Source organism: Epinephelus lanceolatus, chromosome 9 (assembly GCF_041903045.1).
Source record: "Epinephelus lanceolatus isolate andai-2023 chromosome 9, ASM4190304v1, whole genome shotgun sequence".
Lineage (NCBI taxonomy): Eukaryota > Metazoa > Chordata > Actinopteri > Perciformes > Serranidae > Epinephelus > Epinephelus lanceolatus.
In genome coordinates this window covers 5,975,620-5,991,826 of record NC_135742.1, presented here as the reverse complement: position 1 = coordinate 5,991,826, position 16,207 = coordinate 5,975,620, and the positions used below count along the sequence as shown (strand labels likewise).

Sequence of the window (16,207 nt, the reverse complement as noted above, 5' to 3'; positions counted from 1 at the left end):
GTACCCACAACTTTTATAACTGCATCAGTGTCATCCATGCTTTACTTTCGCTGCAAATTTTCATCCATGAAGCTAGCTATATGGCTGGCTGTAAAAAAGAGAACTCATACACTCTGATCAAACTCAGAGGGTATGAGTTCTCTGCACATGGTTCTCAACATTGAGGTGGCTGAACTGGCGGCTAGTAGCTAACGCTGCTAACTCCATAAACAGCACTAAAAACAACACATTCTCACTTCGACCTCGTCACAAGCCATGTTTCCATCAGCCTGTTTAGATGCGCATCTAGAAGTATCGCATCGGAAAATTATGATGGAAACGCCAAAATTTGAATTAAAATCCCCTGAAAAAATCCCTAAAATACGCTCGCTTTAGCTGGGTTTTGGTTGATTCGAAAAAATGTTGATGCGCAAAACAGGGGATGGAAACAGTTATGTTGGAATGAAGTCTGACATAGCGCACCTCTCTCCATGGTGATATCCACACTCCGGTTCGGGAAGGCGGTAATGCATTTACAAGCTGGTTGCCAACCGCCAGAAAACGTAGAAGAAGAAGAATGCGAGACTTGTTTTGTTTCCGGTTCTGCGGAAAACTCACGCATGTTCGTAGTTTTCACCAAAGTCCGATCATTTAATGGAAACACACAGGATTCGTATTTCTTTTAATGCACATTTCCCAATGATTCAAATCACTTTTGGATGGAAACATAGCTACATATTGACATTTGGTCATCGACCTTCCACCTCCAGATACGTTGTGAAGGGAACTGCCCATTAGTTCGACAGCCCATTGTTCCAACCATATTAAACTCATTGTTCCGAAGTCCGTTCCGAAATCATCATGATGCCCTGTGGTTAAGGTCTGGTTAGGTTTAGGCACAAAAACCACTTGGTTAGGGTCAGGAAAAGATCATGGTGTGGGTTAAAATGAAAAAGAAAGTGACAAACACATAAGCCGTGAGCCTGCTTCGCCTCAAGCCGGTCGTGGCGCACCATATGCCCGCCGCGAGCCGTTCAGCACCACGGACAGTCGGACTAATGGGATGTCGAACCAATGACATGGACCCGTTGTGAAAGGTACCCTGGGCTCGTTGTTTTTTGACTAGTAGCGTCAAGTGGGGCTGGAAAGTGTCGCATTTCGATGACTTCAGAGTGAGACCGGTACAGACACACACACACAGGTAGTCTGTCTTTATTCTCTGCTTAGGATGCCATTTCTCCACTATATCTTAGTAGTGATTTGCTGCTATATTAATGCTCTGAATTTTGCATACTGTACAGAACCTATAACCCTGCCTAGAAAGCTTTGCTTGGCTGATAGTTTTTCCAAGGAAAAAACAGCCACCAATGAGCAAACACACCTATTTGAATCACTGAAGAAATCTGTGATTCGGATTACAGAGGACTGCATCAAGGCTAGCCACAATCCAGATATTGAGCATGCTGGCTCACATTATTAATGTCATCATGCTTGTTTTACTGCAGTGACGAGTCAAAATGTCCGCCTCGAGAACTGCTTAATTTGTATGGATTCATGACTGAACTGTACCTCAAAATAAAGTTTTACAAAAACAGAAATGGAGTCACACTGTTCTTACCCTCAAAATGGATTTATACCTTATTGAACATTGTTAGCTCTGCAAGATATCAAATGTCGCTAGGTCTATGTTTTAGCATTGGGAATCAAATCTGAAAAACAGGCATTTACATGACTTAAAAAAGCCTTTGAATTTATGCACACTTTAGGCAGTAACAAAAACATACAGTGCTATGTACAACTGCATATATCAAGTGCAGTCCTGCAAAATGTGTAAATAAAATGCAAATGTTTTAAGCAGTAAGTGGAAGTTGTATATTAGCAATTATACTGTACATAGAAATATGCCTGTATGTTTTGTGGCACTAAGCCCAGTCCCTAGAAAAAAATGTTGGCATTGTACATTTCTGCAAACCACAGATACATTTGTATGTTTCATAGGTATTATATCAACATTTCTAAAGTGATGTAGCTGTGATTACATGTATATGAGCTGACTTTGTCATCCGGAGGGGATGGTGGACGGTGTGACACCTATGCAAGACAACCGCCAAGCAACGCTGCATTTCCAGCGGCATTTGTGGGTGTTTTTCAGCGAGATGTTGCTGCGTTTTGAGCTGTTTGTGCGACTGAACGTGTGTTTTTTTCATCCATCATAGATTTGATTGTTTCCAGCAGCGTTAGTGCCATCAAATGTGGATGTTATTAGTGAGTGGTCACTGCATTTCCGGCAGCGATTGTGCCACCAAACATGGGTGTTATTCAGTCGGTCATCGTTTTGATTGTGTCCAGCAGCATTTGAGCCACAAAATGTGGGCATTTTTAGTGAGTCAATAATTTGACTGTTTCCAACTGTGTTTGTGCCATAGAACCTGGCTGTTTTTTAGTGAGTTGTTGCTGCATTTCCAGCAGCATCTGTACCACCAAACATGTTTTGTCATCATCTTGATTGTGTCAAGCTGCATTTTGTGCCACAAAATGTGAGTCAATAATTTGATTGTTTCTAGCAGCGTTTGTGCCATCAAACGTGTGTTTTTTAGTGAGTTGTCGCTGCATTTCTAGCATTGATTGTGCCACCAAACATGGGTGTTTTTCAGTTGGTCATTGTTTTGATTGTGTCCAGCAGCATTTGAGCCACAAAACGTGGGCATTTTTAGTGAGTCAATAATTTGATTGTTTCCAGCTGTGTTTGTGCCATAGAACCTGGCTGGGTTTTAGTGAGTTGTCACTGCATTTCCAGTGGTGTTTGTGCCACAAAACATGGGTAGTTTTCAGCCAGTTGTCGCTGCATTTCCAGCAGCAACTGTACTACCAAACATGTTTTTTGTTTTAGTTGGTCATCACCTTGATTGTGTCGAGCCGCAAAATGTGGGCATTTTGGTGAGTCAATAATTTGATTGTTTCCAGCAGCGTTTGTGCCATCAAACGTGTGTTTTTTAGTGAGTTGTCGCTGCATTTCTAGCATTGATTGTGCCACCAAATGAGGGTGTTTTTTAGTGAGTCACTGATTTAACTGTTTCCAGCTGCGTTTGCGCCACCAAATATGAGTGTTTTAGGGGGTCATCACCACATTTCCAGTGATGTTTGTGCCACCAAATGTGAGTGTTTTTTTTAGCAAGCTGTCGCTGCATTTCCAGCAGCAATTGTGCCACGGAGTGTTCTGTTGTTGGGTAGGGAGAGATAAAGGTAAAGTATTTTGTGCCACTACCCCTCAAAAGTGTCAGTCTTAGAAACAACAACAAAAAAAATCCTTGATAGATCGAAGTCTTGCATACTTTTATTCATCTCTTTGAATGCTTTGTAAGGATGGTCAGAGCTCAGAGGGGGGAGTCCTTTAAACAGTTCACCACACTTTCACATCAGTAGTGACAAATGTCCATCACAGATATAAAGACCATCAACATATCGAGCTTTGGTCCCCCTTTCCCAGACCACACCTGTACAAGATATGCAACATACAGAAAATAAATAGATGCATGTTAAAGGTCATTTCCATATACAAATATATTTTATGAAGCTTATTGTACAAGCAATTCTTTTTTACCTACAGCATAACATTTACAAGATAGGATTGAAGTAGAGTAAGCTCTTATAAACCAATGATATACTGTACTGTATATAAATGCCTTTGATTGTTGCACTCCAAAAGACATTAGTGAAGTTTAGAAACAGTCGACTCTCAAATGCAGCAAAAGAAAGGCCCCAAAACGACTTGTCCACAGTCGTCATGTCTGCAATGTTGTACTGTCACAACCAGAGGAAGCCACTCTATTCTAAAATCTGTATTGCCACGAGATGAAGAAGCACAAACTGGAAAAAATGTCAGTACAAAATATATAAAGTTAAAAAAATCTGCCCTTAGCTATTGACACAAAATAAATGTCTCTGAAATATCAAAATAGTGAATTATTTGAAATACATTTTAGAGTTAATTCCACTGGCGATCATACTTACTGAAAGAATATGAACTATGTTCACTATTTGTACCATTAAAAAAAACTGTTCTCAGCTGCTTGCTTCGACTTCAGCTTCACTGCAAAGTGAGCTCAGTTTTCTGAACGACTGAGCCCCTCTGAACAGGCGATGAATCAAATCAAACTTTTTGAAAAGCAGAAATCCACCCATTCAAAAGGCACTTCTATCTCAAAGAGACATTAGAATGTCATCGACATATAGTGAGCTATATACAAAAACAATGTACAAGTCTATAGAAAAAAAGGTTTGCTGCTATATTTCAGTCTATTTGCTCTGAATAAATATTTGGTTTTATGAACTCTGACAATAATGCACAACCTAAGGCAACATTACGACATGTTAACTGCTCTTCCTGGTGTGACTGTCCAATGTTGACTCGACGTTAACTACATGTGATCAAATAACACACCCTCGAATGATTTATGGAAAATCTACTCGAAACAGTAATATTAAAGGCATATGCGATCCAGGAAAGCAGTTCAGCTCTTCAATTTATTTTATGTAGTGCTCATCATTTTTTTTTGTTTTTTTTTTTGTTTTTTTTTTTAAATGGCAATTTTAAAAATCTGATGAGAAAATCTGGGTACTCTCATGGACCAGCAGAAACATTTTCTTAGCTGTCCTCGTCAGCGGAGGACCCTGTTCACTGTAATCTAGTAGTTCACAAGTTGTTTTTTTCTCTTGGAGCTAAATAGTAGTTATATTTTAATCCATCTCAACCTTTTAAATCCTAAAAAAACAGATACTTTTCAATGAAAATTGTAAAAAATAAAGTTAAGTTAAAGTTAAGTTTGGTATTTTTCAACCTGGATCCTGTTTTCCCATATTTTTGTGACTATTTTTTTTTTTTTTTTTTTTTTTTTTTGCCAATGGTCCAGTATTGAGCAACAAGGTTGTACTGGCAAAACAAGCTCCAATGTAACCACTCAGGGCATGTACATATTGTCAATTTAAGTCCACTAAAAGTGCTCATTTTTGCCACCGCCAGGCTCAAATTATTATTATTAGTGTCTGACAAGGATCCCTACAGAGACTGATTCTTTGTTAAAAAGTACCATTCTTTTTGTCAAACCAAAAACAGTCCTGAATTTGACATTGCCAAACCCACCAAAGTCTACATAGATAAACAGTAATTTTAGCATGTATGAATTAAGGGTTTATTTCAACCAAACAAAAGTTGGTGATTGTTGGAACAGGATAAAGACAAACCCAAAACATGTTTTGTGAGCTTTATTTTGTGTCTGTCAACTTCAAATAGAGTGTTTTAAGATGATAAAAATTACTTATTTAAATGGAGTCTGGTGGCTTTGGCAATGGCAATTTCGGAGCTGTTTCTGATTAAACACAAAGCATTTTACTCTTTAACAAAAAGGTCCATCTCTTTCTACAAGTTGTCAGACACTTAGAATAACAATCTAAGCCTGTCAGTGACAAAAACAAGCACTTTCAGTGGACGTGAATTGACGGTGTGAACATGCCCCGAATATTTAGACTGCAGCCTGCTTTGCTGCTCGATACTGGACCAATTTTTTTTTTTTAAAAACTATGACTATGGCTCCCTGTAATCACATAAACACAAAAACATGAAAATAGGGTCCAGGTTGAAAAATACCAAACGTATCCTTTCAGGATCTGTAGAGTAAAAGTGATTCCAGACCAGCAGTGTATCTTGACTTGATAGTGACTTTTTTGATGTCTTGGTTGTTAAAAAAATATTTCTAGAAGCATTTTGGCAGTTTATAATATTTTTTCTACATAAATGTCATTCTATGCTGAAAATACAAAACATAATTTTAAACAGAATGAACAGAATGTAATGGCAACATGTCCTGAACTTTAATGCCAAAAGCAAATAGGTTCAGTCTGATATCAGGCTCATTGAAACCACCAGTATTTATCTTTTATGCCTGCCAAGTTCCACGACTTATTTGATTTCTTTCCGAGCTTATCAGGTCCAACAGGGGTTTCAGAATTCCACCCAAGCATCAAGTGGCTTTTAGAGTCCTGTGGTTTTACACTTGTAATAAACACATGATGACAGTTCACTGTATTACTTTCTCCTTTTGATATGTCCCTTTATCTTTCAAAATCAAATCTGAAGTTTACTTGTTAAACATTTTCTTGGCGAAGCAAAGGTATAATGAGGTCTCCTCCAAAACTCCATCTGTCAATGAAGACCACAAATGAAAAGTAGCTTACACTTCCGCATATAATAAACTCTTAAGATGTGGGTTCTGTACAACAATGGAGCAGTGATCTAAACACAAATATGTACGGCTATCTACTGTACCGTCTACGTCACAAGTCTGGCTTTGGAATTTAATATATCTCTCTATAGCAGCCAAGCCAATAATTATACAATAACTTTTCATATAGTGAATAACACAGTGATAGTACAGACATAAATACATACAAATAGTAACAAAAACCATGCAAGTGCGAGCATAGGTGACTTGGTGGTAATGACCAAAGACAACCTCAAGCTGTGGAGGAGAGAAAGATGAGCATGACCCCCCCTCAGAGGCATCAGTTCAAACTGAGATCATTTTTCCTGAAAAGTGATTTTTCCTTCAGTTTCTGTCTCTTAGGCCTCGATCGGTATTTATGTATCTTGCTGGTGAGTTTATGATTCCATCACCGTGCTATCGCCCAACGGATAACTGAGCAGCGATGATAAAGACATGAAGATAAACAGTGGTGCCGGTGGTGAAATTGGAGCATGGAGATTTCCATTCCAGTCATCTTCCACGAGGATAACTCACACGATCCGTTCCTTCCAACGAACAGACCAGTCTCCTCTTCACCTGGAACAACAGGCAGTACTCTCCTCCAGTGCAAAAGGGAAGCTGTGTTCAATGGGTGTTTGAGAGTGAGTGTAAGACTAGACAGGAGGAGAGAGTGTCGTTTGGCTGCATGTGTTGATTTTTTTTTTTCTTTTCTATGTGACATGAGTTTTATGTGAACAGGCGTTGAAGGACAAAAAAACTATCTACAGGCGCAAGAATCTACAGTCATGTTGGGGTAGACTTTCAGCACCACGTTCTTGTCCTCGTCAAAGAAGAGGATGCTGAGGGAGGACATCTTCTCTGGGACGCAGCACGGTTCTGGGATGCCTGGGACGACGCCCACTGCCCGCACTATGCTCTGGATGGTGGCGTGGTTCGAGGGCTTCAGAGCCTAAAGCAAAGGGACAAAGAGGATTAACAGCGATCTCCTTTTAAAAAATATATCCAGAAAAGGATGTGCCACAAAATTTTGTATTGCAAAGTTCCATTATTAAAACCAGTCACTGTGAAAGTTTTCCTTTGATTCAGTGATGCCTTCAATTCCTGATAACTTTGTAGGGTTTTTTGTTTTGCATATTGTTGCTTAACTCACTTTTTAGATCCACTTAAAAAGAATGTTTCTAATGGCTTTGGTTTATTTCTATAGTTTTGTTCCTTTCCGTAATACTCAAGTTAATTGCCAAGCACGGGCATATATATAATTAGACAGTGCAGGCAGTGCAGTTGAACTGGGGCCCAAGGGAACCAACAGTAACCCAGACATGGTACCTAGACCCTCGCATTTCCACCACAAACAGTACTCTTAAATGTGGGCGGGGTTGTTGTCACTCTCTGCTCCGTCCAGCTCTCACTAGGCCCGTTTCCACTGAAGAAGTTCCTGGTACTATTTGGGGGGCAGGAACTACTACAGGAACGTCCTCTCGCTCGGCCCTCTCAACCGCCGTGTCTCCGCTGAGAGAGCGGAGTAGGAGGAAGGTTCCTGTAAAGTTACCGGGCTCTGTATGTGACGTAATCGTTGCGCGACCATTTTGACCAGGGTGACGTAGGGACGTAGTTAGCTGTTAGCCATTAGCCATTAGCAGTGTCTGTAATAACTCGATAACTCAATAAATGGTCCGTGAAAAAAAATATTTTTTCCAGCGGATGTCTTAGTTACAACATGATTGAGCTAACTGGAGTAGTTTCATGTCATATCCGACAATGGGAGGCTTTTAACAGATGACGTCCTGATGTTAGCTTTGCTGCTGCTGTTAGCTGTCCCTGTCAGCTGCAGCCACTGATGCTTGATGATCGTGACTTCCCAAAACTGAATACATACCACACATAGCAACACAAAACTGCTTTGCTAGCTCAATCATGTTGTAACTAAGATATCCGCTGGAAAAAATATTTTTTTCACAGACCGTACATTGAGTTACTGAGTTATTACAGACACTGCTAACGGCTAACAGCTAACAGTTAGCCTAGCTAATCTACGATAACCATAGTAATTATAAAACATCACATCCCGCCTTGAGTATATCCAATCAGCACCAAGTAAACCCCCAAGCCCCAGCCAGGAGTTTTTCGGGGCCGTTCTGAGTACCTACCCCGAGGCAGGGACTTGTTTAGCCCCTGTAAAAGTTGCGGAACTCTGTCCTTCGGGGGTGGTTCCTGCGGTGGAGACATGCACCAACGGCCCTGGCCGAGTAAAATTACCCCGAAGTTCCTGCGGTGGAAACGGGCCTACTGTTTTTCCTCATCAGCGGTGACACAGAGGGAAGTCTGCACCTGGTTTATCGTCCACAGAACGAGGCTGCATGCCGACATTTTCAGAACAAAATAGAACAGGCTGCAGTGAGAATCTCTCTCCATGGGATATTTAAAAATAGCAGCTTTGTGCATTTAGTCCTTCTCAGGCAAGCTCAGGGGTTTAGTGTTGCTGTAGCCCACAGGAACGCCGCTCGTTACTAAAAGTGTGTGTCATATAAAAACTAAAGTGATGGTCAAAGTTGATGGATTCACGTCATCAACTCATGCATTGAGTAACATTACAAGTAAACGTTCCACCTTAAAAGTTACCGGCAGTCGGCCCAGTGAATTATTTTTCTCAGACTCCAGCTGCTGTGAGAGGCAGCAAAACATCCTTTCATTTCATAGTTACAGTTTACTAATAAAACTCTCCACAGTATGAACAGTGGTTACATGAGCCTCAAAACCAGCCACAACTCAGCCCTGAGCAGAGTGACCGTCCTCTACTGACCAATCAGACTGCAGTGTTCACAGCTCCACCTTTTAGTACCAGATCTGTGTGCTAGGTACCCCAACAGAGGGGGGACCAAACATGGGGATGGTACGGAACGGTTCATTGGTACCATCCTCAACTTTTCCACTGTGGGAACGGAAAAAAAGCATACTGAACTGAACTGAACTACATACTATATATGCTCGGTTTAAATGCAACTTTAGATTGCCACCTAAGACATACATCAGTGTTCAAAGATAAAAAAAAGTGGCATTTGTTATATGAAAAAAACGACTGGAAAAATATGTACAAAATAATCACAGGAAAGAAATGGCCACAATATGTAAAGGCCTTCATGGTGCATGTGGGTGCTTTATAAGCAGTAACTAGCGTGCTTTCTGCATCACAGAAAGACGCTGCTAAGAAAAAGTCAGACAGAGATAAATAAAATCTTTTTTACCACGTAAACCAAACTAATTTGGAAGAGAAAAATAAAATATGTAATAAGATTATCAGCAAAAAATGTCCATTATTCACATTTGTCACAGTTTAAAGACCAAGTTCCTGGTCTGATTACGATCTACCGTACTTGCCACAGTTGTGAAATGAGGGATCATTACAGACATTTCAGGTCCAAGTAAAGTGGTTTAGATAATCTTGATAAACTGTTGGCTTGTTTCCAACCTGTCTGATCATCAGACTGCTCACTTTGTGCCCCATCTGACTGCGCTGTAGCGATGCTATCTGAGCAATTAGTTCTGTGAGTACTTTGTTACCTAAACCAACAGAAAGCTGACCAAATCTATGAAAATAAGATCAAGTTATAATATCCCAGAAATTAACGTTAAGAGTCCCAGAGAGCATCTTTCACAGAGCTCTATGCATTTCACTGAAGCATCTATCTTCTGGATCGCACAGCAACCACCAGTCATGGCTCATTTTCCAAGTTAGCATCTCATCTCTATCATATGACGCATCATTAACAAACTATTATTCAGTGCATCCAACAAGCCGCTGCAGGCAGATGCTGAGTGCTGGCTCTATCCGTCACAGTTCACACACACACACACACACACACACACACACACACACACACACACACACACACACACACACACACACACACACCTGCTCAGCTGCTTCATGTCTTTGCAGGCTCCAATAAGTGACAGGGCACCTTTTAATAGTAGCTATTAAGCAGCTTCTAAAGCTTCAGCCTGACAAAGGAGAAACAACATCACAGGATCACAGGCAGCAAACCTACAGGAGAGGGAGGGGGTTGCGTTGGGCCCCAGGCTCTACTTCTGGGACTAATTACGTCCGACTACAAAGGCGGGCGACTCCGAGGTAATGAATTAAGTGGAAGGATCTCGTGCATTCCGGCCATGTTTAAAATACCTGTGATGTTATCTTGTCACCGGGGCCACGAGCTGCGAGGGGAGCTGATGTTTAACATCAGTGTCTCTGTTCATCTCACTTCTTTTTATGTTCTTTCAAATGTGTAAAACCACATATCATGTTTCCTGCAACTGAAATGATACTTTCAAGAATTACGTCCTTCAAGGTTTGTTTGTTTTCCTTGAGCATGCTTATAAAGTTTTATTGATTGTAAGTGTTGAGGTCAGCACCTGCTCCTATTTCTCACTTTTTCTTACATTTAGATGACATCATCTGTAGTTGGACCGCTTTCTCTGCATGTTTAGAGCAGCAAGACTTCACTGTGGACTTACCTTTCTTACTTACATTACATTAATTTAACTCTGATGCATATCTTCAAAGCCCTAATGATCTTAAGATACACTGCAGAAGATAAAAGCATGAGCAGAACTTCCAGCGGTGCTCCCACTGTAACCAGTTTATCCTGCCACTTGAAGATTAAAGCAGATGGCATACGTTTCTGTCAGTTTCTTTGGCATTATCATCTATAATAAAAGACAGAAAGGCTTCAGGGACTTCTGATGTTAACGTTATCCAAGTGAACATAATACAGAGCAGTAACAGCAACAGTAAACGAGGCACTGAAAGCTTAATGGCTAGATGTACCGATAGGTCAACGTAGAATGTTCTATTTCCATAATATATACCATACTGCCTGAAAGAAAAGCTGTGTGAATGTTTAACATGCTGCAGATTCATGTCTCTTGAACTGTATGTGGAGGTCTGGTGTCATATGATGTGTGTTAGTGCGCCAGTTGGTGATAAGCTTCTGAACCAGAGCGTCTCAAACACATTTATATAAATATACGTGGTGATAAAACAGTTTAAGAAGCTGACGTAGACTTTGAAACTGGGCTTTAAATTTAAAGACAGACAAACATGGACTACAATTTGTAATCTATCAGCAGAGAAAGTATGGGGAAGTATGACCTAAAAGAACAGTGGTTGCCAACTCTTTTGGCTTGTGACCCCAAAAAACCAAAGCAATGTCCACTTGAACCCACTGTCACAAGTTGCATATGTCTATTTTTTCTGTTCAAACTCAAATTTAGGTCTGAATTTACGCTCTACTAACATTTTAATGCCTCATGTCCACATAGCTCTGTGGATGAATACGACTCAATCAGAAGTCTATTCAGTCCTCTAAGAACCTCTGTGATCTCCAGTGAAACTCCTTCCATTTTTTCCAGTCCACTTTTTCTTCGAGTACATTGACAAAACTGAACAAACTTGGAAGCCCGTACGGATTGAGGACTAGCAAACTGTGATAACTCAGTAGTTGTTAATTAGAAAGTTATCGAACTCTATGTATTTGCTTGCCAGTGTGGCAGAGATGATATTCAAATGTAATTTTCTACTTACCTACAGTACATGTGTTATTTTTACATGCATGCACTTTATTTTGCATCCTTACAGAGGACAACATTCAATTTCAAGCACAAGGTCACTTGTGGGTATGATGTATCGTGGACACACCATGCCGATGTAAAACAGCCGGTATAATTTGCTCCTCTTCCTCCTCCAAAGTTATCCCACCATTTAAAACGATACACTAGGACAATCACTATTCTACAGGGGACTTTACACCTGCTAACGGCTAGGTTTAGGATTTAAGTTGTAACTTATACCTTTGTTTGAAATATTTTAGCCGGTGCGACCCTTACACCTTGTTTCCACTGTTTTATTTCATGTCTGTATTTCTGTGTATTATATGAAGTCTGCCCCTAGTGTCAACGTAAAGAAATGCATCTCTTTATAGGTGGATAAAAACGCCACAACAGAAATGGCAGACAAGTCAATTCTGAGAGTTCTTCGCCATTGAATTGTGGGGAATATGCACATGGAGCAGTGCAGAGAGAAACACGTGACCAATAATGCACGGTGACAAATAAGTAAGGCTGTCAGCTGTGTCGCCACTTTTGTGAGATAACTGGTCAAAAGAATCCATGTTGCACGCACTCAATATGTTGCACAGCTACAGTAGCATGCTGCCAACATTAGCTAAACATGCCGTTGAACTTTTCACTTAGTATAGAGATTTATCAATCTGTGTTATAGTTGACGGTTTCATAACTCGATGTTACTGTTGTTATTCTGCGCTAGCTGTAGGTTAAGGTCGTATAGTTATCACCTAATCATAATGTCGTCCCAGTTTAAGTATTTTGTTGTTGATGGATTAGCGTTAGCTATTTTTAGCCGTTAAACATACGACTGATTTTCGCTGATTGGCTACAGGAAGTCAAAATGTCATTTTCTGCAACAATATATTGGTTAGTTTGGGCTTTACGTCTGAATAGCTAAGATGAACCTTACGTCTCCGTGATGCAACCAAACTTTGACACAGTTCAACAATGAAACTAGTTCTCAGCGCATCATTTCGTGTGGATGTTACACCCTTAACTTAAGAGAAAGCTTAGCTGGTGCAACAGGCTGCTGAAACTGTAACATATTTGATAGTCCCTGTATTCGTGCACTACAGGAGTCTCACCTTTGGCATGGGGAACTGGCAGGACCCTGAGCAGTAGTAGGCATCAAACGACTTGGGTGATATAATCCATTCACTCCATCCGATGTCAGCAAAGTCCACTTTCAGGTATCTCCGAGCGCAGTTCCTGGGCTCGTTCCACTGCTTCTTTCTTGCCTTTTTAATTGTCTGCTCGTCGAACTGCAGTAGGGGCATCTTGTGCCGCTGGTTCTTGCGTGTCTTTTTACGCGGCCGACGGGCCTGCTTGTTTTCAAAAGGTTCATATGGACTCGTCTCGTCCCACCCGGTTGTCTCGTACGGATACTCTGGCCCGGGAAGTTCATTGTTTTGCAACGGGAGCAGAACGTTCACCGAGCGCTTGTGTCTGGGCTGCGGCTGCTCTTGTTCAGTGTTGTTTCGCTCACGCAGTCCCAGTTTTTGGAAGCTGTGTGAAATGGAGCCCTCCCCTCCCACCGGGTGATGTCTCTGGAGGGTGGCTACCACACTTTCAGGTTCTGAAATGGCAGAGTCGTTGGCGTAGACCAGGATGTAGGGTGAGCGGTCAGACAGGAGCTTCTTCCATGGCTGAGGTCCTTGTGAGGCCACATCGATTCCAATGAGCAGCTCGTCGTGGTGTCTGGCCTGGTTGACCACACGAGTTATGTCCTTCCACTGCCAAGATATGAAGTCCCTGTAGAGGGTGGACACATTGATCCGAAAGTGTCCTAGAGTCCTTATCTTGTTATCCACAGAGGCGAAGCTCCAGATGACCATGTGGATGTGGTTGTGCCTCCTCGGGCCGTGGCGTCCGCAGCTTTTGGACCTGGAGCAGCCCTGGGTGCTGTTCTGAAGGTCTCCAATGTAATAATGAAGAGTGGCTGACAGAACGTCCTCTGACTTGGTGAGGGAGGTGAGGTTGAAAATCTGCAGCTGCTTCTTGTTTATCGTACCTGTGTATATAACGAGTGATATTATTTATACAATGCAACACAGTTGTGCAGGATCTAAAGAACTAAACACATAATAGTGCACAAAAATACATTTTCTCAGCCATGCAGATTCGGTTAGTTTTATTTGCTCAGGTTATGAAATATATCTGTCTCTAAGCTGTCTGCCTTGCACACAATGGAAATTGGTTTGTGGTTCTAAAAGTTCAACAGCGGTATCTCTTTTTCAATATGTCCCAGTTACTCTGGATAATTCACAATAAAATAAAATGAATTAAAATGTACTATTTCTTCGAAGGATTGTAATTTCACTAAAAACTTTCCACAGTGAGGTCTGTGGATCATCTAAAGGAAACAGGACTGTGTTTCTAGAAAGATTTGTTGCCTTGTAATATAATATTTAATAAGCTTTAAGCTACAAATCTGAAATCCCACTCATCTCTGTTGTTGTGTGATGGAAACAGAAACCTCAAGATCTCAAAACCTGGACAAATAAAACCAACATTTTCTGCATGGCTTGACACCACTTGGGGTGACCAAGTAGGTTTGTAATTTGTGTGAACTGACCCTTTATATTTCATGACATACAACTACCAGGCGATAGGAGGCAGTATAATCTAACAAACTTTGACCCGATGTGCAAACTGCTCGTCTTAACTACACACGTCCAAGTGATAATAACACAGCGTGGCCTGTGAGCAATTTAGAGCTTATAAGATTAAAGTCACTATTTCCTGGAGAAAACACTCTTAAAAAAACACCTTTAAAACTCAGAAGCTCGCTGCGGTGAAAACTCTCCAGTTGTGCCGCAGCACAGAGGAGCTGGCCAGCAGCCAGATGCTGGCCCGAGGGAAAATCTATCCAGACTATCTGACAGTAAAATCTGAAGGTGAGAAAACAAATGTGTCGGCAAACGATTTTGCATGCAGAGATCTGATGTGGAATCTCTGATCCTGGCGCAGGGGAAGGAGTAACAGGTTGATCACATTTCCATGACTGGATCAACAGGTGTATCTCAGATTCAGCTCAGTAAACCAGCACGTGAACGGCAACGGGTTTCATGTGGTTTTGTTGTTCTGTCAGTTTTAAAAACTAAATTATTACAGTAAATAGTTTATACTAAAATGCGCATTTAATGTGCCAAAATTGCGCACACATTGTGTGGCCACGGTGCACTTGTAATGTGCGGATAATTCCAACTGAGCAAGGCACAAGACTTAACCAGATAAAGTTTATAGTAACAAGAAAATATACAACAAGACATGTATGTGTGCTCTCTTTAGACAGGCTGAATTCAGTGTAGTTAACATGCGTAAAAGTTTGGATACCTACCCCAGTGCGCTTTGAAACTGCGGACAGTGTTGCCGTCCTTGAAGGGAAACCCAGCCCGGTTGTACTTCGCGTAAAGCATCTGCATGTGTTCCGTCATTGTATCCTGTAAAAGCAGATCCTGCTCGTGTTTCTCTGGGTGCTTTTTATCCTCCGAATGCGTAAAATCCACCTTTCGTCTCTCGGGGAAATTGTCTGTTTTCAGCATCGCGCAGTATCCAACGCACAGATAACTCCATCCGTAAAGCAGCACGACCACAAGCCGAGAGTAGAGAGCCATGCTTGAGCCAAAGCGAAGGTTGCAGCAGAAAAAATAACAGTTGTGGAAAACCTAGCGCGTTTCCAAAAGTGGCCCCTATCTCCAAAAAGACATACCATCACCTGGGGAGTTACAGAATGATACCATCACCTTTGACACCAGTCACAGCAAGAGAGGAAGGTTTGCAGGAAAAAATGAGAGCGTTATCCAAGCTGTGCCTCTGCTTTTGATAAGTTGCAGGTCTAAACGCGCTGCAGTCAGTGAAAGATAAAAGTTCCGGCGCACAGCAGAAGGTGTAGTGGGACAGATGCGGGAGAACTAAGCTGCTAAAAGAGCGACGCTCTTGGTTTTGTATCCGAGCTCTGAGCTGATTTCAGGAGCAGCAGTCAACCGTCCCCCCGTCTCAGCTTTCATTGAAGGTAAAGCATGTTGTGCTTGGTATTATAGGACTTGTGGGACCAGCTGGGTATTCCTCACACACACACACACACACACACACACACACACACACACACACAGATGGAGAGAGAGAGAGAGAGAGGAGAGAGAGAGTTTCCTGTTGAAGAAACTTTTACGCACACTAAGCCCGGGGACAAATTATCTAATGTCACCAGGAGCTGAAGGAGGTTTGTTTTCTCAGTTGATTCGACATTGAAAAATATTTTATTAAAGAACATTCCGCCGATTTATTGAACTGATTTGAATATCTAAACCACTGCCACAGAGCAGCCCCTCCGTGCGTAATTTCTA

General features: G+C 41.4%; 1 protein-coding gene across 1 annotated transcript; it reads right to left on the bottom strand.

Moving 5' to 3' along the window:
- Window positions 1-3,291: 3,291 nt before the first annotated feature.
- Window positions 3,292-15,926, bottom strand: bmp3 (bone morphogenetic protein 3). Its single transcript, XM_033620611.2, has 3 exons — window positions 15,202-15,926; window positions 12,947-13,872; window positions 3,292-7,188 (listed from the first exon to the last, which is right to left on the bottom strand). The coding sequence occupies exons 1-3, from the start codon at window positions 15,476-15,478 to the stop codon at window positions 6,997-6,999; spliced, it is 1,395 nt and encodes a 464-aa protein (XP_033476502.2). The 5' UTR covers window positions 15,479-15,926; the 3' UTR covers window positions 3,292-6,996.
- Between the last annotated feature and the right edge of the window lie 281 nt (window positions 15,927-16,207).